The following is a 26,876-nucleotide window of genomic DNA, read 5'->3' as shown; positions in this document are numbered from 1 at the left end:
TTGATTAGTTGATTAGCCACAATTTAACATCCCTACTCCTGCAAGAAGTGCATTCTCTCAAATTACACTAAGTAGAGCTGACTGGAGGACAAACATTAGATGTTGTGGCAGCTTTCAGGGTTTCAGAAATTGGTTTTATTCCACATTGGAAAGAGTTCCTTTTAATTTTATTTAATTTGTGAGAATTTAATTGTAGACTGGTGTATTGGGCCTGAGTGTGAGAGATTAAGTTTAAGTCCTTGCTCAGATCCCTCTAAAACAGGAAGGACAGAAACCTGAACATAGGATTCCCACATCCCCCCATGGTAAATATTGTAACCATCCAGCTATTGTGTTCTTCTCCCTCTCACATATCTATTTTATTGACAAAACAGCGTGTTTTGGCAAAAATGTTCTGACCAGCTCTGGACTACACCAAGCTATTGACTACTTGTCAGAACATGCCATGCCATGCCATGCAGAAATGCCATAGTGTGTTTCACAAGAATTGGGATGTGAACCTGTGTATCCAAATTAAATTAATTTTGGTATATATTACATATATCTGGCTGAATTACTTCTGAGGAGAAAGTCAAGATAACTAGATCAACTGCTTATGAAACTCTCTGCTACAACTTGGGACCAAATCTATACAGACACCCCTTTCCTCCCCTAAATCCCTGACCAGGAGTTTTCTGTCTGCTCTCCAAGATCCACAAACCTGGAAATTCCAGATGTCCCATCATCTCAGGCATTGGCATACTTACAAAGATTATCTGGTTATGTTGACTCTCTCCTCAAACCCTATGCTATCAGCACTCCTAGCTACATTTGAGACACCCCGACTTCCTAAGGAAACTACAGAACAGCAGTAATCTTCCTGAAAACACCATCATGGCCCCATGGATGTAGAAGCTCTTTACACCAACCTTCCACGTGATGATGGATTACTAGCTTCCACATCCTAATGACTTAACTAACCAAATAATGGATACTTAAGAACAATTTGCACCTTCTCTATCAGCTTTATGTAACATGAACACTGTAATTCAGTATTTTCCCCCTTTCTTCCTCCCCCATTCCCTATTTATTTTGGAACTGAACTTTTAATACTCCATTAATCTGAAGAAGTGGGTTATACCCACAAAAGCTCATACCACCATCTACGTGTTCTTTTAGTCTTTAAGGTGCTGCTAGACTAGCCATTGTTTGTTTTTTCCAGTTACAGACTAACTGAGCTACCCCTCTGAAGTTTTTAAATAGACAGTAGTCTATCTAGAGAGACATTTGTAACTCACATTCTATTATAAGCCTAATTTTTCCTTATCTCCTAAAATCCATAGTGAAATATCATCCTCAAAATTCAAACATAAAGACTGGCAGCATTTTTACCAGATTTGAAGTTAATCAACAGATTCCATACATGTAGCACCTTTAAAAATGGACATGTTCTCTGGAGCTTTTGCCACGTTTTTCCTAGACACCAAAAAAAGTTTTTATTTAATATCTATCTATCTATCTAATCTATTTATCTATCTATCTATCTATCTATCTATCTATCTATCTATCTCTGTGGTACCCATCATATGTACGCCTTTGTATCCTCAATTGAAAATAATACTATTAACGGTAAAATTTATGTAATCTTTATTTCCTTCTACATTGTTGCTTTTCTGATTTTGGTTGTGCTTAATTTTCTGCATTCTTTCTCACTTTCTTTTGAATCTGAAGTTTTTATACCTACCTGTGTCTGATCCTTTTCAGTACGTTTGGGAGCGAGGGGAGGGAGGTCTTGTGTTTCTCATTAGTTTTAACTGTTAAAATTATAATGGGGCTTAGTGTTCCTTCCAGGAGAACACTGTGTCAGTGTAGGTAGGCGTTCTTCTTAGTCCTCCAAACGTACTCTACAGTTCCAGCTCTGCCAGTAATAGTAACTGTGGTAAATGGGGCAAGGATCTTTATTCTTCACAGACCCTTACACAGACTTGAATTTCTTGAAGCATTTTATTTTCCCTCCATTATTTTACATTATTTGAAACCCCTCCCCTCTGTGTTTTCTGTGTTCTTGCACAATTTGCTTTACTACCATTAGACTTGTTTATATTTCTCCCTGTTTTAAACAGCTGATGCCTTCTGAGTTCCTAACTATGTAGAACACAGTAGCACAAGTTTTCTCTGTCCGTCCATTTTTATTTGACATGTCTTTTATTAATGGTATCTGTTCAAGTCTTCCTGTTTGTTGTGTCTCTTGTACAGTTCTCTAATTGAAGTTCTCTCCAACAGTAAAGGGTTGTCTTCCATTGTAGATCCATAATCTTCCCAGCCTCTTATGTAACTATTGCAAACAAAATCAGGGGAAAAATTGACTACAGAATTTTTTTAAACTTGGCTTATCCCCATCACTGTATAGTAATGTGCATTTTACTAATGCTCTTGCACTGTCTTGTTCATTCAGTCTGAAAATGAACGAAATGCAAATGCTGCCTCTGTGCACAAGCAAATAAATAACATGTGATCTTAATGTTTTTCTGTATCCCTACTGTTTTAGTCTTGAGTAACTAAATGTATGACTAGATTTTTGGTAATATTTAAAATCCATTTATTTAGGAAGTTTCTACCAAGACGCTTTTAAAAATAAAAATACAAAAAATAGTTATAATATCTCAAAGTTAAAGAAGTTGCCAACATTTGCTTCTTGACATTTTTCTCAAATTTCATATTAGGATTGACAGATCTGGTTTGTTGGGCTGTTTTGGGCATGCTTAATTTGTGTTCTGTTCTAGAATTTCTTGAGCCTGGGGAATCCATTACTGTGTCAATGGGTATTGACTTTTGTGATTCTACTCAGACTGCCAGTTTCCAGTTGTGGTAAGTTTGTTTTTGTTTTATCAGTTGATCATTCTGCATGGAATTTGAGGGGGAAAATGTTATCATATTTGTCTTGTTTATGCAACTTCTTCCATAACTGTATTAAAACCATAATATTTGAATTTGCTCTGATACTTTGAACTAGTTTGAAATCTAACTAGAAATGTTATGGGTACAGTGCTTTTTGTATTTTTTGGATTTGTTACAGAATTGGGCAATATCATTCACAATAAAATAAATGTTCAAGATGTGTTTAGAGCAGCATTTCTCAAATGTGGCTACAGTGAGTGCATGTAGACATCAGAGGCTTTTCTTGTGGCCAGAACCTCCTGGGCAATTTATGAGAGGGGAAACAGTAGCCCCTCCCTAGGGGCTGCCAGCAATAGGTGAGCCAAGCCCCCTCGAGACACATATACAGAAGAGCAGGCTGCCTTTTTAGGGCTGTGGAATCAGGCTTCAACCCTGGGGTGCAAGTGGCAGTTCTGTGAGCTCATCACACACTCATCAATCCTAGCTCTTGCTGCCTCGTTCTTGGCTCTACTGCCTCTGTACCCACCTCTCCATCCAGGGCTTAATTTATCCCCAGGGTTGCAGAGTCTGAGTGAGTCTACAGTGAATAGTGATCTTTGTATGTTTAATATAACAGGATTCATAAAAGAACTAGCAAAGTCAGTGCAAACTTAAATTTCATACAGAATGGCAGAGTCAGCAATTTTTCAGTAATAGTGTGCTGTGACACTATTGTATTTTAAATGAGATGAAACTTGGGGGATGCAAGACAAATCAGACTCCCAAAAGATAAACAGTAGTTGAAAACGACTGCAATGAAGAGACAACAGTTAGAGGAGGAATCAGTGAGGGGACAGGAAGCCCAGTGCATGACCCAGATAGGCTGCCAGGGGAGCCTGGAAGCTCGGTGGGGCAGTAGGGTGGGCGGAGGAGAGGGGATAGTGAGGGGGTAGCAGCATGTCAGGGAGGCCAGAAATGACCTCCCTTGCTCTGGAAAAATTCCTCAGGGTGCCAGACCAGGGAGGTCCGACCTATAGTTTCTTCCTCTACTGCAAGGATTTACAAATCAAAACACCAAATCTAAGGGATTCCGTACCCTTAAAAGGCCATCCTGATTGCCCAGGGATTATGTAATAGGCTTCTAGTATTTGTCACCCCAGTAAATTAATTAACCCCCAGATTTGCAAGTAACAGAAGCCTCTTCCTAATAGTAAAAAAAGTGGGAGAAGTGGGAGGAGAAATTAATAAGGGACTGGCCTACTAGTCTGCCAAATATGCATTGTGTATATATAATTTATACATACTTTTTTAAAACAGCAAATATTTTTATTTGAAGTCAACCCCTTAAGTATATAAATGATTCAGTTGCAAACTTACCCCATTTATTTCTGAGAATCTCTTCAGCGATGAGTATAAGCAATGTAGCATAACACATTGATTTTATGCAGATCATCACCTTTATGTTTTGGGAGGTCTGCTATATTAGTGATATATAAAAACTGATTACTTTCTCCAACATTGCCTAGTAATTGTTTATTATTTTCCTATTAGACAAACAAGACAGATCAATATTCCTGACCACCATCCAGACTATGAGTAACGTCACTGTAAATAGATTTGCCTCAGACACCAGTGCTGTATTCATTTTAATGATTTGGACAATGTGAGCCCAATGACAAAGAGCAAGCTAAACACTAAGTTTAAAGTTAAATTGAGAATAGGAGTTGCTTACTTTGATTGTCTCTCTGACTAATTAACCCTTTAATATTTGAGAATACTGTTTAAAGGGGAAAAGTAAAGGTAGCTGTACTTTGAGAGAAATTTTCTATTTTATTGTTCCAAAATCCTGGCAGTATAAATGTGTATTTTAGACTGTTCTGTGTTTTGTGGTGGTTTTTCAGCCATTTTCATCTGTTTAAAATACACTCAATGGGAGGCGTTTTTTTTTTTTATCTTCATATTGTCTAAAACATTTTTTTAAAAAGCTTCTGTGTGGATGTGTGAATTATTACAAGAATATTTTAACAAAATATATCCTTATACTGTTGTTTTGCTGTATTTTCTTTCATGAAGATAGATATGTATGTCATTTATTTGGGCTGTTTGAGGCATGTACACCAGTAAAGTGTCCTCCGTTCATAATTATTTTCCTACATTTTTCCAAAAGGAGCACTTTGTCTTTCATCAAATGTAATTGATCTTGAAGCAGTGTAATCACAATTACTCACTTTCTTAATTGGCCTGCCCAAAATCAGAAAATGGAAACCGATCGGCAGTGTTTAAATCAATAGCTTTGTAGTAGCTCTTGTGGGGGTTGGGAGATAGTGGTAATAAGGAGATCAATTGGTCTTAGATGCCAATCATTGACTGTGTGTTTTGCATAGTAAATACTACCTGTCTGCTGGGAGATGTTGTAGTGTTAGGGGTTCAATAAAAGCAAACTATATTAAGAAAAAAGCAACAATGACTAATAAAAGTTAGATCATTTTTAAAAGATCCTACTCTTATCAAGGACAGTGAAGGAGAAATATACAGCGTTGAAAGCTCTGAGAGCATTGAAAGCCCTCCCTAATAAGCACTATTTTATTAAGCAAAGCTTTCCAAGATCACATACCTAATTAGAGAGAAAGGAGAAACTCTTTAACTTGAAAATTGTTCCTAATGCGTTTACTTAGAACTTACATTAGGTTGCTCACCTTGTCCGCTCATAGTGAGAACATCTCATCATCGCCTTTCTTGTGTGATCTCACAGTAGATGTACTTACTCCCTTTCACTTAATTTCTAACAAATAATCCTATTGGGTGGGTAAAAAAAGTGAATTTCAGGATAAGTAAAGGGCCATTTTTCATCTTCCAACAAACATGTACTTATTTGTGTACACACAGATACCCTGCCCCTAAGCATATGTGTTTTATATTTAAGGTTTCCAATTTTCCTATCATTCCTTCCTTCTCCCTGCTCATGTTTGCATGCAAAAGCCTCTTTCAGATAAGCTTCTTCCTCCTTGCATAGTTTGGGGCCAGTGTGGCAGTAACCCGAAGTGGGGGAAGCTGAAGCAGAATGGCAAGATGTGTTTGTATACACATGTTTCCCAGCCTTCCCCCAAAATGACAAGCAGACTTGGGGGGGGGAGAGGTAAAGGAATGCAGCACACACTGGAAGATGGCAGGGAGGGAGATGGTGATAGGTACAGATCTGGTTACTAACCCCAGCACCAAGAACTGAGCTTCTGCTTCTCCCAGTACTGCCACTGGAACCATTAATAGCCTATCTATGCTCTACTCCTGGCAGCACTTTCATCTGCTATTGGGAAAGAGGGAAGATAATGCCATGTTTCCACCTACCCCATCTGGCCAAGGCCTGTCTGAATGGCAGATTTGCCCACGAAAGCCGGAGATTGGTGTGTCAGGGAGAGGAAACCTAGCAGGTTTTTTTTATGAAAACTGCTAGGAAGGAAACTAGGCTACTTTCTTCTGTCTCACTCATGAAATCTCTTGCAGCATATTCTTTTAAGGGTACAGGTGCTCCTTTTCCTTAGATCTCTTGGAGAAACAAATTTTTGAAGAAGCAAGTATGCTCTCTTTTTCAGGCATTTCTATTTTGTGAAATGAACCTGAAGAGGATGTTTATCTGCAATAAAAAAAGAAAAAGAAAGGGATCAGTCAGGTGCCCTAATATTCAGCCTTCTCAAAATAATATGGAGACTACAAAACCATAATCCTATTCTTCTTAAAAATTCAGGTTTTTTATTTAAATGCATGCTGTTCAGTGCTGACCTGTATGATGTCATATAAAAGGATCTGCATAATGATATAGCGGAAGTGATATAGAAAGTGTACCATAGGCAATTGTTAGAAAACTGCTTTCATGTCACTGTCAATCACATTTTTACCTGCTCATATGGTATTTCCCTTGACAGTGCTTTGTCAGCTGGTCAGTAAGTTATCGCTAGGGAATGTATGTATGTATTTATTTAAGGCTGTTGGACATTAAGACAAGCAATCTAGTGGTCTTCCCTCCACTGTCAATCACTCCATAGCCAGCCACTAATTGGCCTGCTTCCAGAAAGCAAGTACATCTAGCTAGATGGCTGACCCAGGGAGGCAATGCTTGATCTGAACAACTGATCCCATCTCTGCAAATCCAGGACCTTTCTTAGACATCTTCTTCTCTTCCTTTCCTCCAAAGAGATTCTCTGGAAAAAGTAGAGAAAATCTAAACACTTCAAAAAGTGAAATGAAAAGGAAACTTAATATTGTTCTTTTCTCTCCCTACTTTTCTTCCTGTTCTTTATATCTCTTTGAATATGAACAATGGGGAAATTGGAATCAGTGTGTTCTTCTGCAAAAGACATGTTCAAGACTGTGGACGAACTCTGGTCCGGCAACATCCGTAGTCCTGCTAGACCATAGATGTTGCTGGATCAGAGAGCCCTGGTGCCTGGGAGTGTGAACCCCATCCCCTAGGAGTTCCAGCCGGGTGAGGCAGCAGTGGGCAGCAAAAGCAGGGCAGCTGGCAAGCTTTGTTCCTGGGGATCCCCACTGGAGTGCAGCAGAAATGGTACAGCCATCAAGCCCCGTCCCCAGGATTTCCTGCTCAGACAGAGGAGAAGTGGGGCTGCTATAGCTGGGGAACTCTGTCCCCAGGGAGTCACTGCAGGTCAGAGCCCAAGTCCAAGCTCTACAGACTGGAGCCCAGTGGCAGTGGGACCAGAGCAGAGTGTGACGCAAGGAAAGGGAGCATCCTGGGAGGCTAGTGGCAGGAACCTCCCCAAATTCCCTCCTTTGGGACAGAGAGGTCCAACATGTATTAGTTTTAGGGTTATCAAGGGAATAGGAGAAAGCTAACTTAATAGCAATGCCCCAGGCCTCCATTAAAGAAACAGGCACTCTATTTACTCGCTTTACTGTGACTTTGAAAGCATTAATCAAAACTAGTGGGTGCTTTTGTATCATTAGAATAAATGGACTGATATTCAAATATTATGGTAATAACCATGGTATAAAACTTGCTCAGAAATCATGCGTTTTTATTTAGGGCAAGGACATTAACTCAGACTATGTGGATGCTGTGTCCTATGCATCAAAGAAAGTTGTATAAACATAGGAACCAAGGGGGAGAAACAATCTAAATAGGTTACATGACATTACAAGATCGCAATGTTTGATCATTTAGGAGGAGCATTATTTTAATTTTCTTGGGATTCTTGCAATGGAAGGTTGTTCTGTCACTTTCCACTATTCTGTTCTTTTGCCATTTGCTTCCAAAGAATCTGATGGACACCTAGCATTGTTTAGATCAAGGTGTCCTGAACACTTACGCAAAAAGCCAGAAGTGGCTGTTTACCAGATGATTTTGAGGGGAAAAAGTCCGTATATTTATGATAATGGTTGACTTGGGGTGTAAGGACAATGCTGTCTCCTTTGAAACAAATCTAAATGGCATTTCCACTTGGAAATGTCCTCAGTTCATTGGGAAGATCCACACAATGTACTTTGGGGCATACCATTTCATCAGCTGACTCTGACAGTTACCCTTACGACCGACACGTCCCTTATGGGATGGAGCACTCATCTCAGACCTCACAATGTACTAGGCACATGGTCCTTCAGTGAGCAAACCCTCCACATCAATCTGCTAGAACTTAGGGCACTGCGCTATGTATGCCTCCACTTTCTGCACCATATAGCACACAAGAAAATTAGTAACATGACAGACAATACAAACTGCATGTACAATATCAACCAGCAGGGTGGAGCCCGGTCATCCTGCCTTCGTACAGAAGCGCTGAAATTATTAAACTGGTGCATTTCACACCAGATCAGCCCTATAGCCACATACCTTCCAGGGGTACTCAGTGTATGGTGGACACCCTTAGCCGTATTTTTTACAACCATCACAAATTGGAGACAGACTCTCAAGCTCTCAAAGAGTTTTTCCTATGATGGGACAAACGGATATAGACCTCTTTGCAACCAGAGCCAACCGCAAATGCCACCTTTATTGCTCCAGAGCAGCTCTAGGGAAGGATTCTCCAGAGGACTCTTTCTCCCTCAAATGGGATGCACTTTTCCTTTATGCGTTCCCACCACTTCCCTTGCTCCACAAGATTATCATCATGATCAGAATGGAATGAGCCCACGTCATCCTTGTCACACCAGCATGGTTGAGGCAAATGTGGTTCCATAACCTGCACAGATTGGCGGTAGTGGATCTGTACACCTTTCCCCTGCAACACAATCTTCTCACTCAACCTCACAGCAGGATTCTCCATCCTGAGCCAGACAAACTCCATCTCCAGGCATGGCTCCTTTATGGCTCCAAAATGCCAAAAACATGTGTTTAGAACACGTGAAACAGATATTAATTAATAGTAGGAGAGAGTCTAAAACTTATCTCTACAAGTGGACCAGATTCTCCGAATGGCTCAAACATAGTCATCCTATGCCTCCCAACACCACCTCCATCCCTGTTATGTTGGACTACTTACTCACAGACTTTACGGTCAGAAGGGACCATTATGATCATCTAGTCTGACCCCCTGCACAGTGCAGGCCACAGAATCTCCCCCACCCCTCCTAGAATAATCCTCTCACCTGTATCTCAGATATTGAAGCCTTCAAATACTTTGAAGACCCCAAGTTCTTCATAGAACTAAGGAAATCAGGCCTGTGTTTCAATACAGTTAAGGTACATGCAGCAGCAATAGCAGCCTTTTACCGAAACACCGATGGCAATTCTTTCTTTTCAGACCTGCTTACAAAACAATTCCTTACGAGTCTCCAGAATACTTTCCATCAGTATGGCCTCCAGTTCCCATTTGGGACCTCAAGCACGTCCTCAAAAGCTTAACCAAACCTCCTTTCAAGCCTCTAACAACTAGCTCTTGGATGCACCTCCCCATGAAAGTCACCTTTCTGGTAGCTATAACTTCCAGCAGGAGAGTGGGGGAGCTGGCAGTATTAATGGCGCGTGCACACACACACACACACACACACACACGTAACCCTTTGGCCTCATCCCAAATTGCTACTGAAGGTCCCATCTCCCTTTCATATTAACAAACCAATACACTTACCTGCATTCTTCCCCAAGCCATATGCCAATCCATTCCAAGTGGTGTGGCACACCCTTGACATCCGCAGAGCACTTGTGTTCTACATAGATTGAATGAAACCATAGAGAAAATCATCCAGACTCTTCCTATCCTTTGCTGAATCCTCCACAGGCCAAGCTGTCTCCTCCCAGAGACTTTCTAAGTGGATCTTGTCCTGCATCCACATATGCTACACCATTCACAACAAACAACCGCCAGATACCATCACCGCTCATTCAACCAGAGCCGTAACCTCCACGATGGCTTTCCTCAATAAAGTGTCTCTGGAGGACATTTGCAAATCAACCACTTGGTCGTCTGACCATACATTTGCAAAACATTACGCTCTTCTGCCATCGCTCCATGGCTGTCAGACAAGCGGTGCTATCCTCAGTTACAGTGGCAAGGCTCCAAACCCACCTCCACAATACAACTATTGCTTTGTAGTCACCCAATCTATGTCTAGACTACATCTCTGTGTCGCCAGGGAAAGGGCACAAAAAGACTGTTTGCCATTGTTTTTGAGCAGAGGGAAGGGAGGAGACAAGTTCATTATGGGATGCTGATGACATGTACCCAGAAGCACCTGCTTCACATTTTGGTCCCAACATGCATTGGGAGCATAACCCAAAATATAAATGGGTGAAAGGAACTGTGGATAGCTACCCTCAATGCATTGCTCTTAAAGTCAACGAAAGGCACCCAACTGGGAGTGCGCTACTTCGAATTACAGTGAATTCTTGTGCACAGTGGGAACATGCATCTTTGTCTTTACAAAATTGGGTGCTAAAAAAAATTAATAAATTTGACCTTGTAGTGTAGTGTAGGCATGGCTTAAGAGTACTGCTCTATATTTAAGATATTCTGTGGAGTATTGCCAGCATTCTAGCTTTTTTTTTTTTTTTTTTTTTTTTTTTGCAGTTCTCCACTGAGCAGACTTTTAGTTGAGGTTTTTATTCTATATTAAAGTTGTAACTTCTGCCATTGGAAAGTGCTGAGGGCTTTTTTGATTTGAAAACTGGAGAAATTGTGCAATGCAGATTTTATGTACCCATAAAATTCTTTATTTGTAATTCTTTACCTGGTTTGAGAAATTTTCTTTTATATTGTATTTAATTACAGTAAAACTCTACTTGTCTGGCATCCAGTGGTCCAGCACTCCTGATAGTCCGGCACCAACTGGAACCCGGAAGTGCTCTGGCAGCTGCTTCAAGAAGTTGTTAGTCAATTGTTAGTCAGTTGTTGGTCCTGCCTTGAGGGCGGGGGGCTGGACTTGATGACCTCTCGAAGTCCCTTCCAGTCCTATGATTCTATGAATTACGTTACCGCCGGGTGGATCCGCAGGTGACAGGCTCACAATTTATCTTTTCTCTACTGCCTCAGGCAGGGTCGGGGCAGGGGAGAGGGGGCAGGGGTTGCTGGGGAACAGCGCGGCGAGGACCGAACCCTCTGCCATTTTCCAAGGAGGCAAAGCCTGCAAACGGCGGCGAGAGGCAGGCAGCTGCTTCAAGAAGTTGTTAGTCAATTACAGGCTCGAAATTTATCTTTCCTCTACTGTCTGGGGGGGACAGGGGATGGTGGGAATGGGTGGATCTGCAGGTGACAGGCTGCTGCTGAAACTGACGAGATCTTCTCCCCTCCCTGTCCCTGTTGCTTTTACCAGTAGACTCCTGGCGGTAGTGTAATTGACTAAGAACTTCTTGAAGCAGCTGCCTGCCTCTTGCCCCCTCTCTGTCGCCACTGCTTGCAGGCTTTGCCTCCCTGAAAAATGGCAGAGGATGCCCACTGGATGCCCCCTCACTGTGCCGTTCCCCTCCGAGCCCCCACACTCCCGCCCCCACCGGAGGCAGTGCAGGTCCCAGCAGACCCGTCACAGCCCTCCCTGCCGGAGTACCTCCTGATAGTCCAGTATATCCGATAATCTGACACCACCTAGGTCCCAAAGGTGCTGGATTATTAGAAGTCTACTGTACAAACATAACCTCCCAAGAGACTGGAAGCAAGAGCATTTACAAGAGTTGTTCCACAGTAGTCTTTAATTATTCTTCTGGCACTCTTAAAACTATTTCTAATAGGAACTTTTAAACTATGAAATATTTCTTAGACATTTTGAAATATAGTAGTTAATTTTAAATAGGCTTGAATTCAATCCTTAGTTATATTATTGTATGCAGATTACATTGTTTTACTATCTATTTTTAATTATTTAATGTGATTTTTTTTCAACTATATCCCTAATTAAAATAGTTATAAAAGAGTACTCACTATGCATACATGGTGCTTTTGGTTCCTAAAGAAGGATGGGTTCAGTAGTGGAACACCATGGTGCATCAGCTCTTTCATGGTTGGTGCCCCTGACAGTGGTCTCTCCAGTCCCACTGTGGGCTTCAACTCAAAGCTCTGGCCTGCTCATGTTTTAAACCCAACCCTTTCAGGATAACCAAGTTCAGTGATTTAAAGTCCAGCATTCTTTACAAAAGGTTTTTAATTCCAGCACTGGGTTGTGTAATCCTTGCACCTTCTCTCAAAGGCATCCTTATTCCCTTCTCAAGGCTTCCTGCTACCTTCCACAGTCACTGATGGGTGAGCCCAGTCCCTCCCATTTATTTAGTTTCCAATCTGGGTACCTTATATCCAGCATTCAAGTTTTGCTCCATCAGGCTCCTTGCTGCTGCTGCCTCCCAGCATATCTTCCTGCTGTAGTTTTTTAAATCAGGCATTTTCCTCACTGCTTTTCTAAGTTCAACGTTTTTTGAGGGCCAAGACTTTACAAGGCTCTCCCCAGAACCTCCCTGAAAAATCCCCAGTAAAAGCACCCAAGTAAACCCACTTGATCCGTCATCTCTGTATTCCTTACTAGAACACCACCCAGTGCTCTGTCCATGGAAAGTCACAAACTTGTGTTCGTATCAGGTTTTATTGCTGGCGATGGCCATCTCTATCCTGGGCTTCCTTCTTGAACTTCCTGAGATCTCAACACTCTAGTCCCAAAGATTGACTGCAGAGTTTCTCTTCTTCAGTCCCTGAAGCTGAAGCACTTGCCCAATCCAGCTGGCTAAATAACTTTTTCGAAGTATTTTATCAGGCTGTGCAGTTGCTGGTCCAGGGGTGGGGGAGAGTGGATGGCACCCAGGGGCTCACGTTCAGTCATGGCTCCGAGTAGCGCCCAGGCCCTCTGCCCACAAAGTCCTGGCAGCGGAGGGTGCCACTCAGTCTGGAAAGCCACGCTAGCTGCCTCCCCTGCAATGCAAACCTGGCCAGGAAGCTGTCTGAGCTGATGCACTTCTGCAGCCAGCAGTGTGGGACCAGTGGATTTCACTTTCGGGTTACACTGGGTAGAGGTGGGGATCCCAGGACAAGGATGTGGATGTTGGCAAGAGAGGGGCAGGTGGGATTCCAGTACAGAGGTGCAGATGTTAGCGGGGTGAGGGTGCCTCCCAGCAAAAGGACATGAGGGTGTCAGAGTGAGAACTCAGTTTCATGTCTTTTGTAGGATCCTGGTCTCTGCCTGGACACAGGGGGAAACGCTATCAACTTGCATGTACTATATTGCCAACCTGAAGTGTTCAAAACTCGTGAATCAGTCCTCCCACCATCCCACCCCCAAAGAGAATGGCTTCTTGAGATCACAGATAAAAATACACTTGGGGATCACTTTATTTGACATCTGGTGTTTGATGTCTTTGGGTCCATTTTCTAGCTTTTCTTTACAAACCATGAGACCTAAAATTCTTTCTTTAAAAAAAAAAAAAAAGGCTTGGTTTCTCTTCCAATACCATGCATCAACAAATAAGCATAATCTACTAAGTCAGAGCGATCACAGTTGATAGCAGTTCATGAGACATCAGGCAGTGAAGTTCCGAGATCTGGCTCAATTTTAATAAAATGGAGGGCTTTCCAGAAAAAAAAATCAATTATCATGAGACTTGTGATCATATGAGAGGAGTTGGCATCACTGATATCTAATCAGTTTCACAAAATGAGTTGTTAGCTTCACAACTTCACACGTATGGATGGAACGTGTCTGCATACACCTTCCCCGGGCCACAGGGATGGAATGGCTCTGCATACACCTTTTCCGGGCCACAGGAATGTGCTGGCAGCGACATGGAGCTAGCAGTAGGAAGCCCTTCTAGCCCTGCTGCATTGCTGATGGTGGTAGCGGGAGGCTCCCGATGGGTTGTAAGTCAACCAGGTCTGGGGAATAAAGAAGAGGGGGGTGGACCAGCAGGAGAACCTGGAAGATGCATGGAGGGAAGAATATGTGGAGACCTGCACCACTCTGGAGACTTGCCAGAGGGGGATGCCTGATCGCCCGTTAGGAGAATTTGAGGACTGGCACTAGCCCTAAGATAAATTTGAGTTTGAGACTCCTGCTGTAAGTGGCCTTACAAAGCTAAGTTGCTTAGGCTTTAGTCCTCCGTAGCAGGGCTTGGGCTTTGGCTTTCTACCCTGGGCCCCAGTGAGTCTAACATCAGCCCTGGCAACCCCATTATAATGAACTCTCGACACAGTTCATGATTGCGACCATAGTCATCAATACAGTAGGCCAGATTAATATATAAATAGCATAGTCTGCAGTCAATCCAACAGCATTCTGAACTATCCCATAATCGTTTTTGGTTACATTTTGAAAGTAATGTGTGTTTTGTTTTGTTAAATTATTGTGAAGGTGGTGTTGAATCCCCTAATAGCCATCTGAATTCAAACAAGCAACTCCCTTTAACTCCCAAATTCTTGGTGTTCTTTTATGAAAAAAATATTAAAATGAAATGAAATATAAGTGTTAAGTACTATTTCACAGACCGCTTCAATCTTGACATACGACTGCGTCCTTGCTATTTCAGTGTTCTGTTGTCATTAGATAAGCTGACACTATTCAAACCATATATAAGAAAATAATGAACATCAGCATTATAAGCAGCGATACAGTTAAAATTATTTATAAAATGGAATAGCAACCTATGACATAAATCATTATCAAGCTCATCTCAGCCAGACTTTAAAGAATCATTTTAGTATATATTTGAGCTTGGATTTAGACTGTTTGTTATTATTGCTCCATTACATTTGAAACATCTATGATATTTAAAAGCTTAATTACAGCATATCAAAAGTGTAAAAAAATTAAATAATTTTAGAAGATATAAAATTTCCCTTCTAAGTGTTTTATTGCTAAATTAAATTTAAACTGTTTTAAATACAGCAGTTGTATTTAAATTTAAAGTAACTGGCAGATAAGTATTTTTCTCATTTCAGTTAGTTTCTTATAATTTTTTAAATCTGAGGATAAGTCTGATTTCTATATTAATCATCCAGCCCTGTTTCCTACATTGGTCAATCTAATTTCTGACATCTAAGGTGAGAAAGTTATAAAAAAATCAATAACAAATGTTTGAGATTAATTTAAATACCATGGATATTAATCAATTGATTTGGTTTTTTTTACTACTAATGATTGTACCAATATGTTTAAGTAGGATAACTTACCTATACCATCAATCAAAACTTGCTGATTATTTGACACACCAAAAGAAAATATTTTTTTTCTTTCCAAATTTTCACTTGCTCTATGGCTAGAACAAAGATTTTAACTGTAAATGAAGACCATAAATTCTTGTCTGGATATCACATATTATAGTCAACCAACCAAACATGGCAATGTGAACATATTTTGAATTTCTGTAAAATTAGTTTGTTACAAATAATCTGACCCTTGTGGGGAATGAGATGAACAGTGTTTGTCTTTTTGTGGAGAGAAGAGGGGATTAAGAAGGATTCTGTAACATGTTTTTTAATAGCAGAATATTGTTGATATGCTGTTTGGGTGGGGGAGGGAAATGGGGGTTAAACTAGTCTCAGATTTGAGTTTACACCAAGGCTTCTGATCAGTTGTTAGCCTACTTTTTGCTGTCTCGAAAATAAAAAGTTCTTAAAATTGAACTGATGGAGTATTTTTCTTGTTTTTCAAATTTAGTTTTTTACTCTGTTTCTTGGCCAGTCTTCTTTGCCCTTTCAAATGATGTCCTTATGTTTAGAAGTGACTGTATTATAATAGGTCCTTGTTTTGTTTATAAAAATGTTTCATGCTCAATAGAAAGATTGTAATATTCAGGAACAAATATATTAACAATTTGCAAAAGACTGTTCCTTGAATTTACTGGTGGTGTTAAAACAAGAAAAGTAGAATCTGGCTAATTTATGCTAAGTGCAGTGTGTTGCTGATTATTGAACTTTGCAAATTAACAAATGAACAAACAGGTTTTTAAAAATCATATAACATTAATTTTTAGCTAATGTGATTTAATTTTAGTTTTCTGATGCTTTATAGTTTTAGAAGAATGTGCATAGCAGTAATGTTATTAGAAATAAAAGAATTCACTTCAGCATCTTTCCATGCTGGGAAGTAGGATAAGGCTGCCAATTTTTTTGTGAGAATTATCAATGCTTTCTATCAGCAAAATGAGAATCAAAAAGAAAAGTATTACAGTATCTATTGATAACATATTTGCGCCAATTTAATTTTGTTCACTTCTATGTAATTTCTCTTTTCTCAGTACGAAGGAAGATCACTTCAATGTTAATATTCAGCCCTCTGTTGGAGAACTACTTTTACCTGTTACTATGTCAGAGAAGGACTTTATGACAGAGCAAGGTGAGAAATATTATTTCAGTAACTCTGATCAATGCATTTTTTATTTCAATGTGTGCACACAGCAGTGGTTTTCACTGGCACATTTATGCAGGTGCCTAGAAATCACTTCCATATATGTAGCCTTTGATGATATTCTATGCATTCTCTTTCAATCCCATAATAATGGCTTGGTTTAGAAAACACCTTCAAAAGTGCACAAAATGTGCATTCCACTGGTACTTGATAACTGATTAATTTATCTTTTTAAAAAAAATAAACCGTCCCTTCTCATACATAGTCCATAATCAACCTTTCGGCCCTGAGAGTTATGGTTTCCTAACCTTGCTCACTAATGCATTTTATATTAGTACTAATGGCAGGAATTTTGGTCCCACCATCTCAGAGAAATAATCCAAATGTGTTTTAATACAGTGATGCCTGCTTTTATTAATTTTTAGTCCAAGGCTATTGCTAGTGTAGTTAATGTACTTTTTCTCCCAACTACTTTGAAGTTTGTTACAAACGTACCCCTTTAAAACAACGCTTTCCATTATTAAAAGCAAACTCTTTGGCTTCCTTTTGGTGTAACCTTTTAAAAAGGAACCAGGCTGTCTACTACATTTGGCTGTCTACACCTTGGTTGACAATTTTCTTAAAGTAATGCTTTTAAAGAAAATAGGCATCTCTGTAAAATGCAATATTGTGGCTGCACCTCAACTCAAAAACATTTTATAATTTGAATGGTTTTTACATTAATCAGAAATTATTGTAGATGTTTTACTACATATTAAATTGAACAATCCACACAGCTAAGAATTTTGTTCAAATTTACTACATTACTTTTAAGTCCAAAAGCTTGAGCTTTAGATGAATTTTCAAATTTATAATGGTATATTCTCATCCATCTCAATGAATGGGGATTTACATGCGTAAATCCTTTCCCAGTGAGATGAGAATGTACCCACGGGACTCCATCTCATTGCTGTGTAAAGCTCAGAAACCCGGTATAGCTATCAAGCAGTCAAGAACACCGAGTAATCCTATGCAATGCTATATATTATTAATAATCACTTTTGTATCATTTCTTAGTTACTTTTATATTTTACATTATTAAGAATGCAATTTGAGTGCTACTTGTATTATTTTCTGTGAAGTTGATCCCTGCAGTGAAAAGTTAAGATTGTGATTTTTTTCCCCCCCTTAACCAATTGATACTTATTTGCTGTTCTTACCCTTTGCTGGCAAAAGCCTGCCTCACCGCTTTACACCTGCTCAGCAAACGGAGGTGAGTGATTGAATGAGGCTTTGGCACATTTGTTTTAAACCATTCCCATCTTAAAATTGTAGCTGTAGGGTATACTGTAAGTAAAGAAATTAAAGAAGATTATTGTACTGCCCCCCCCCCTTTTTTTCCTTACTTGCTTGGTATTTGATAGCTTTCTATGCTTTGCTCTGAGGGATTTTTTTTTCCCCTAACTGGCCATATAGAACCATGAGAACATAGAAGAAGTGCACGTTGAGAATAGCTGTTGTCCTCTATGGAGTTGTTGCCAAAATTCCTTTTTCTTCTGCCATTTTACTTCTATGGTTGTTGATTATTTGTCTGAATAAATCTGGCAGCTGTTTGCTATGTTTAATAGAGCAGAAAGGCTACTCTGAATAAAGCTATTTGAAATTTTGTTTATATGAAGTATTTGTAAATCCATGAAGGTCTCTTGGCATTTCTGTATGGTTCTTTCTGTCTTCCTGAATTCATTCTTTGATGCAGGACTTGATGCTGGCAAATCTACTATGTTGAAAAGCCCCCTCTACAGCATCTTTTTAGTTACAGATTTCAGCTGTTTTAGAAAACTCTTGGTAATAGAGGTCTCAATTCTAAACTTTCCATGTGTATTTATTTCTTACACATTAAGGAACAACATGTAATATTTTAAGAAAATTGCTATATGGGCTTACTAAATGAAAATCCCAAATCAAAATAAGAAATTAATTTCCTCAAATTATAGCAAATTACAATTGAGAGTGCAGTGTAGGTCAGCTTAGAAGTTAACAAACATTTCCATTCCATGTTAGCTTGTATTTTACTTCATTCTCCAAATAATTCTGATCTATACACCTTTTTTCATTCCTTATTTTGGACATAAGAGATAATATTTGAAATATCTTAAGATACTTAGTTTTATGTTCACATTCAAAGTCAATAATAGGAAATGATAGAGAGGTGGTGGCAAACTTGTGTGAGGGAAAAACGAGAAGATACACATGGCTTTTTTAGGTCTAAAATTGTATGTGCAATTTAATAAGAATATTACAAACATTATATCAATATGCAACAAAATTCACTGTTTGCCATCTTTACTCCGTTGCACTATGCTACTTTTCATTGTCACCTTTTTTTGTATTTCCTTTTCTCCCATAGCATAAGAAGGAGGGGGACAGACAAGGTATTGAATATTCATGCTTGTGAAGGTTTCCTAGTGGCAGCACTAAATGGAAAGCTGTATTTATCTACATACTATGCATGATGTGCTGAACTGTGCCACACTATCTAACTTTGCCCTCGGTTCTGAACTGGGGAAACCTCTTTCAGGATGCTTCATTCCCTATCTATACAATCTTGAGCAGCAGCTGAATTAATGTTGTGATTTTTGTCATTTGACCATTAGGGAGCAATGGACTAATTAATGTTTTTTAAATATATGTTTCAGTCTTAGGCTTCAGCATTCCTTGCCATATTTACAGCATCTGACTTTGGTGGGAATTTTAAGTAAGAACAGTTAGACAGGAGTCTCTATCCTCATGTTAACTTGCCTGATTCTCTTCCTTTTGAAATCAATCGCAAAGGTGCAGTTGATTAGAATGGGAATAGGATTGAGCTCAATCATATCTGATAAATGAAAATATATCCAATCTATTTTATATTAATATTTTTTCCAATTCCATTTATTGTTGTTATTCAACCCATGTATTTTTGATTCATTGTAACACTTAATTAACCCAGATTAATTGCCTTTCTGTGTGTTGACCAGAGTTTTCTTAGATTTTGATAAGTAATGCAACATTAAAGGTGGCACATGGTTTTTTATAACTGGATATTAATTAGTATTTCTTCCATTTAATATTTTTATTTTTAAAGTATATTCACACAGTTGTTGTAATTAGTTTCCTTTTACAATATTTTTTCATAGATATAAATGTTATTTTGCAAAAATTTTAAGTCAACTATATCTGGCACACTTTAATTTAGAAATGCCATGGATTTTTTAAAAACACAATATTTACTTACGTTATTAAGATTTATGCATCCAAGTTTTGTTCCTAATGAGCAAGATGCTAATTCTTTAAATGGTCAGACATTTACTATTTTCTGTCCCTTAACTACCACAAGCAATCATATTTGATGCCCCTTAATTAGAGCACCTTTTTTTCTTTCCAGGTTCTTTTCCACCTCAGCAATCGAGACAATACATTTGCTTACCATGCTGCTCTCCTAAGTGTTCTTTTGCATGTAAATTAATCTTGATTCAGTTTACACTGTCATGCTGAGTGGTACAAATTGCCTATAACAATAAAACAGCATGAGTTAAAAATAAAGGGGGGTGGAGAGGCAGATTGAATGTGTGCCTTACTTGATAGGATGTTACTTTGCTTTATGCCAATACATTAGTCAACGATAATGAATCTTCTGTTCTGAAAAGCATGGTTTAGTTGATTTTTTTAATTTTACTTCAATGGAGCAGTACCTTGTCTTTTATAGAACAAGTTAGACAAACCATTAATGACAAGAGTGTTAAGGTTAAATATGAAGCAATGCATTCACTTCTCTGAGTGCTATCCATCTTTCCATTTACAGGAGCTTGACAAAAGTACTGGCTTTGTACAACATTTCCTTTAATTACATGCTGTGGGAAACAGGCTTTTAACATAAACATAGTTGCATTCATTTATTCAGCATTTGCTCTTCAATAGAGCTTAATGGAGAAGGTTTAAATCCTAAATGAGTACACACATCTCTCAGCAGTGTTATGTCAGTCCCTGTGCTCTGCTTAAAAGCAGTTTTAGATTGCTTATGTAGTTTTTAAAGCTTTTGCCTAATTTTGAAGTTAAACAATCTGAAACAGAATGTACTGTTTCAAAGGCTAGGTAATGCTAATGGTGATTTTTTTTTTTTATAGACGGTAGATACTTCTTTTTGCTTTTTTCATAAGTAAATCATGTTCTAAAATACCTTGTATTACTTGCTTTATTTTTTTACTCAGAATTTCAAATTGTGATATTATTTACATTATAATTTATGCCTATGTTGACTTTTTAAACTCAAATTTATTAAATATATTGTGTACAAATGTCTAAAAGGATAGGATTTTTGAAAATTTTAAATAGTTTTGATTACTTAATTTTATTGTGCATATAAATATCTGGCACTTGTTTAATTCTTCACAACTGCTACTTGAGATATTACATGTGATAGTTTTTACAGTTTTTAGCATCTGGATATAGAATAGAATCCTGCAGGATTTTCATATAAAGACATGTGCTGTGTAAAGCTCTCCAGAGGCTTTTTATTATTACTATTTTAGTTAACATAAATGTCTTGCTAAATGCTGTTCTAAGAACTGGGTGTTGGTGTACATTTTTTTTCTTTGAATTACATTTCTCCTTTACTCAATTTTTTTTCAGATTGTAGCATGGAGAGTTAACATAGCTGTATTTCATAGTTGCATATTTTAATCAAATATAGTTTATTATTACATTTTTAAGAATCCGTGTTAGCTGAGTGAACAGTGTTTCTCAGTTTCTAATCTGATCATTTTAACTTTATCTTCATGAATCTAAACTGATCTGATTGACTCACTGCAAAAAGATAAGTGAAATTCAGAGAATAATCTGCAATGAAATTACAACTGTGTGTAGTGGCTTTATTCTCATATGATTGAAAAGTTCTTTAGCTATGGCTATTTTAAATGTGTCTTACTCCAAAACTACTTTGTTTAATATTTCATATCTGTGTTCTATATATTATGTATAGAAATTTGGCTGCATACCCTTATTAATATCACATCATTGTTCAGTTATTACTATTTTCTTGTCAGTAGTGTTAAGTTATTTTAAAATCACAAGTTAGTTAATTGGGTCTTTTTATATAAATACAATACTTGAATTTTTTTTATAGTCCGTTTCTTGGTAAGCAGATTCATTTCATATGTAATTTTCTTCTAGAAAATCAAGAAAAATAAGGTTTACAAGTGTTTTTGCTCTTAGTCAGTAACAAACTAGATATCCGTTTCTGTAGCTTTTCTGAAGTATTATAAACAAGTACTTCTCTTAATGTTGCAGGAAAGCTAACTGGAATGAATGAGACATCTGCAACAATCACTGTTGCTCCAAAGAATTCCACTCGTCTTATGATTCTTGAGAAGGTGATAAAAGCAGCAAACCTGGGTGTTGTTCCATCTGGTCAAGATAACATGCACAGGTAAGTTAAGATTGATATATGCAGTGGAACAAAGTGATTCAGTGTATGTAATCTTACTTTTATAGATGTAGATATGTGGTGTTTCACTTGAGAATTGTGAGGAAAAACAGGCATTCAAATTCAGAGTTCCAAAGGGCATTTTTAAAAATATTTTCTTACAGGCAAATATAATTGATTTGATTGTTAGGCTTTTCCTTCATTTTATGTATCTAAATTTGGTAACCATGGAAGAAGACTATCAAGCTATTTTTTTCCTTTCAGTACCAATCTGTCTACATCCTGATTTACAACAGTCCTTACTAATCCACTTCTGGGCCTCCTTTAAAACGATCTCCATTTGATTCAAAATGCAGCAGCCCGGTTGCAAGATTAATGGTCAGGAATATTTTATCACATGTGACCTCATCCAAAGAGACTCCTAACACAACCCTGACTGGGTTTTAATTCAGGTCTAGATGCTAGCTCTTCTCATCCTTCCTCTCTATTTAGGCACCAAAGAACTAGACTCACTAAAGACCACTCAGAGTAGCCATCCTATTATACTCCAACCTAAAATACAGAAGGGGCCACCTAGAGAAAAAGAATTACGTTTATTTTCCAAATGCCTAAATGATTTTGGAGTCTTGCTCTTAAATGTGATTTAGGCTTTTATGAGCTTAAATCTCGTTGACTTTCACTAAAATTTAGTTTACTTTTAAAAATATTACTTAAAATTTTCATGTCATACAATTCTGTGGCAAATGCAGAAACAAGTCTATCATGTAGATGTGCTTAATTTCTAGACCTTTAAAACACCAAATGTTTTCTAGAGACCTCCCTGAGATGCTGTTTGACATGGTTCTGACATTCCCGAGATTTAATATCTGGAAGGTTTCCTTATCCACATTGGCAAATATTTCTTACTATGGCCCCAAACCACCTATTCATACTTGACTTTTCACAAGTAATCTCTGTCCCTACCCTCACAGCTAGTCAATCCCTGGAACTGATTTCTGAACTAGATGAGGATTTAGGCAATAAAAGATTATACCTGCCAGATCTGAAGTGAACACCCTCCATCTTTACACCCTCCCTTTCTCTTTGCATGCAAGAAAAGCATTTCTGTGTATGTCTAAAAACAAAAAAACAAAAAAAAACCCATCCCATTCAGAGACAGCCTTTCAGAATACTAAGAAGCACTCATTGCACAGAAGACTGATAATCTGATATATTCCTTCATTTGAATTCAGCCCCATTTATATACCAGGATGTCTTGGAAGCAGTGCAGGAACACTGTGTCTTCTCCACTTCTCTGTGACATTTTTTATGGTCAGCAATGGAATGCTGCTTCATTTCAGACATGATGGGATTAATGGGATAACATTGCATATGTCTGTACTGAAGCTGGGAGCGAGCCTCATAGCCCGGGTACACAAAGTCATGTTACTTTGCTAAAAAATAACAGTATGGATTTAGGGATGTAATGGAGTAGTCAACTCGACTACTCACTTCCCCTACTTGCCCCCTCTCTGTAGGGGGGCAGAGCTACAGGATCCCTGAGCCGACACAAACCAGGACTGTTTAGTCTCGGCTCACGCCTCCCCCTGGAGCAAACCCCGCTGCAGCTCTGCATTTTAAATGCAGTAAGAGCCCGCAGGGGCTTATGACTAGTCAAAATTGAAATTCCATTGATTACGCAATTAGCTGATTAACCACAATTTAACATCCCTTGTGTGGATACTGCAACTTGGGATACAGCTTAGACTTTCAAACCCACCTGATCCTCTGGTCTGAGCTCAAAGCCACAGCATCCACTCACACCACACTGAGGTGATTTCCATCATGCCATACTCAGTCTGCTTCAGCATCTTTGCTTTCCTCATCCTCTTCAGCATTATTTTAAGACTAGTGGATGCTGTGAAGGAGGACAGATTAGTGTCTGCTATATACAGATTTTTGTCCAGTTTTAACCATAACCTTTATATCTGATCTAAACAACTCTGAGGATGAGGAGAATCTCATTGTTAAGGCATGGACTGGGACTCAGCAGTGACCTGGACAAGCTGTATGGCTAGTCTCACTTTTCCCTAATTCTATATCCATACCCCAGTGGTGTTTTTCAGTCTATAAGAGGAGCCATACAATGAGGAGAGTTTTTATTTCAGGAAAATGTGCAAGAATGTCACTAACCATCATACATCAGTCAGGCAAATTTATAAATTCATCTCTTTTCCTTAATATCGTCTTTATGGAAGGCACAGCCTTTCCAAAACTGCCTACATGACTGACTGACTAAAGCTGCGGCTGCCACCAGGGATGGTGGGAACCACAGCAGAGAAGCCCAGCTTCCTCCGGCCCCCAGAGAAGGCTGGAACTGCGGTGCAGTAGCCCAGCTCTCCTAGGTCTTTGCGGAAGGTGTTGGAACCATGGCGCATCAGTCCAGCTCCCCCTGTCCCCTGGGGAAAGCAACCCAGATCAGCAGCCTGGCCAGTGGGGTGGGGCTATGGTGGAGCAGCATGGCTTTCCCTGGCTTCTGGGGAGGGTCAGGCCAGGGGCATCACGATAGCTCTGGCTCGCCACGTGTCCAGGCAGGATTTGGCTGAGGGTGGGCAGGGCTTGGCTTCAGGGGTGGGGCCTCAGGAGGAAGGGGCAGGGTTGGATCTTGCCTTCCCCAGTTGGGCTTTCACCCAACGCCCATGGTGGTCTTGCTGCTACTTAATTCTGTATTCTTTAATAGTCTTACATTGAAACGGAAAGCTTCGCAGTCTGTGAACAAATTTCAGTTGTATAGAAATGCCTGGAAATTGCTTGTGTGTAGGATGAGCCTGTTCTTCTTCTCCAGGTAGGTGCACTATCAGACCCTAATTGGCCTATTATAATACATTTTACACCAGCAACCAAAACTAGTGAGTGAGATGCATAAGTGGCCCTCTTTCATCTTAGTGGGCTGCAAGATTGAAATCCAGTGGTAAGCAACCTGTGGCCTGCGGGCTGCATGTGAAACATTGGGGTTCCCACCTGTGGGTTCCCAGCTTACCCTTTCTTAGCTCCTTTCCCTTGCACCTCCGGCGCACTGGGGCACCAGAGCACCTCACTTACCTGCTCTTTCCCTTCCCTCCCAGCACTTCAATAGCACTATGAATCAGGACTCAATGTTAAAGATACCATAATACCACCATTCATGAAAGACATCAGTGCTGACTTTGCAACAATGATTGCACTCACTGGTGCCTCGTAAGTGCCAGACGCACCCAGAAAGACGCAAGTTGCCCACTCCCAAGGTGGCAAAATTTAAGGGGGTGCATCCCACATCAAGATCTCCTTTGGAGTGGAGGGATCAGCTGGGACCATTGACTCTGGTGCTACAACCAGCCCCATCGAATCTAGTTCCGGTGGACTCCCCTTCCAGGGAGAGCCAGATGGGGCATGTGAACATGCCATCCATCCCCGGGACAGGGACTTGATCAAGTTAATGTCTGGCCAATTAGCTTCCCCAAAGGGTCTCCAAGGTAGTCGTTGACACAGTCTCCAGTGCCAGGCCCAACACTGTCACAGGGGAAACTACATATGAGATGGTGGTCATCATGCCTCGTCACTGAATGTCCCAGGACCAGTCACCCCTGCACCATTTATGAGAGAGCTCGCTTCGATGCTGCCAGCTCAGCACTCATCCGCGCCATCAGGCACAGCGCTACCTTGGTATTTTTGGTCCGGCTTGACTTCTGAATTGGAACCAGAATCCGATAAGCCCTGCAGAAGCTGGTGCCATTCCTCTCTGTTGGGGCGATAGACAACAGTGGACTGGCCTCTGCAGTGGCAAGGCCCACTACAGTGGCCCTTTTGGACTCCCTGGGATACCACCAACCCAAGGCTGGGGAATCCAGATAGATCAGTGTCCATTGTCTCTGACAAAAGGGGACACTCCATGGTCATTCCTTGCAAGGGACCCAACTAGAAGTGCAAAACAATCTGCTCTGACTCTCACAGACTTGGCTTCTCCACAGATGGCACCCACTCAGCCATATGGGGCTCCATGCAGGACTGTTGCAGCTCCTGAGGCCAGATTACTGCTGACAGATGGGTGCTAGATATGGTGCAACTGGGGTATTGGCTCCAATTTTCCTCTATTTCCTCCTTGCCACCACTTTCCCTATCCCTGTTTAGGGACACCTCTCACAAGCAACTCCTTTATCAGGAGGTGCAATCACTTCTCCAATTGGAAGCAGTGAAAGAGGTTCCACAAGATGCCTTTCTTATTCCTGGGAATTGCGGTCTCTTATACACTTTCCTTCTGTTCCCCCTGATACACAAGGTTCTGCTCAAGATATGGCAGGGCACGGCATTAGTTATTCTGGTAGCGGCAGTATGGCCCAGGCACCACTGGTACACAATGCTACTGGACATTTCAGTGGACACGCCTCTCCCTATACCAGTAGTCCTAGATTTGCTTAACTGAGACCACGGCAGACCTCCAGCATCCCAATCTCCAGGCTCTCCATCTCACACCCTGCATACTCTGTGGCTAAACCCAGCAGAGCTGCTTGCTCGGAGGAAATGAGGAATGTTCTTGTAGGCAGTAGGAAGCCTTCCATGGGAACGACTTACCTTGCAAAGTGGAAGAGATTTTCCATCTGGTCCGTTCAAAAGAATGTTCACCTCCTCTACCTGAAGCAGCAGGGATGAGCAATAGCATCCATATGGGTACATTTGGGGGCAATCTCCATGTTCCACCTGAGGTTGGGAGACTGATCAGTGTTTGTAAATTGGCTGGTAAGTCGCTTCCTTGTAGGACTGGACATATTATTCCTACATGTGAAGGACCAACTGCTTCAAT

General features: G+C 39.9%; 1 protein-coding gene and 1 long non-coding RNA gene across 2 annotated transcripts in view; one reads left to right on the top strand and one right to left on the bottom strand.

Moving 5' to 3' along the window:
- The window catches only part of AP3B1 (adaptor related protein complex 3 subunit beta 1), a 322,060-nt gene that overhangs the window by 278,759 nt on the left and 16,425 nt on the right, over window positions 1–26,876 (top strand). Inside the window, exons 24-26 of the mRNA XM_006119130.5 lie at window positions 2,763–2,847; window positions 16,511–16,608; window positions 21,925–22,063. Coding sequence (XP_006119192.1) covers window positions 2,763–2,847; window positions 16,511–16,608; window positions 21,925–22,063 — 322 coding nt within the window. The remainder of the gene's footprint in view (window positions 1–2,762; window positions 2,848–16,510; window positions 16,609–21,924; window positions 22,064–26,876) is intronic.
- Window positions 1,686–6,484, bottom strand: LOC112545126 (uncharacterized). The gene is made up of 4 exons (XR_016349927.1): window positions 6,202–6,484; window positions 5,553–5,651; window positions 4,234–4,333; window positions 1,686–2,314 (listed from the first exon to the last, which is right to left on the bottom strand). It is a non-coding gene; the product is annotated as an uncharacterized LOC112545126 (long non-coding RNA).

This window comes from Pelodiscus sinensis, chromosome 6 (assembly GCF_052426305.1).
Source record: "Pelodiscus sinensis isolate ZL-2025 chromosome 6, ASM5242630v1, whole genome shotgun sequence".
NCBI classification, from domain to species: Eukaryota; Metazoa; Chordata; order Testudines; family Trionychidae; genus Pelodiscus; species Pelodiscus sinensis.
This window is presented reverse-complemented; position numbering and strand designations above follow the sequence as displayed.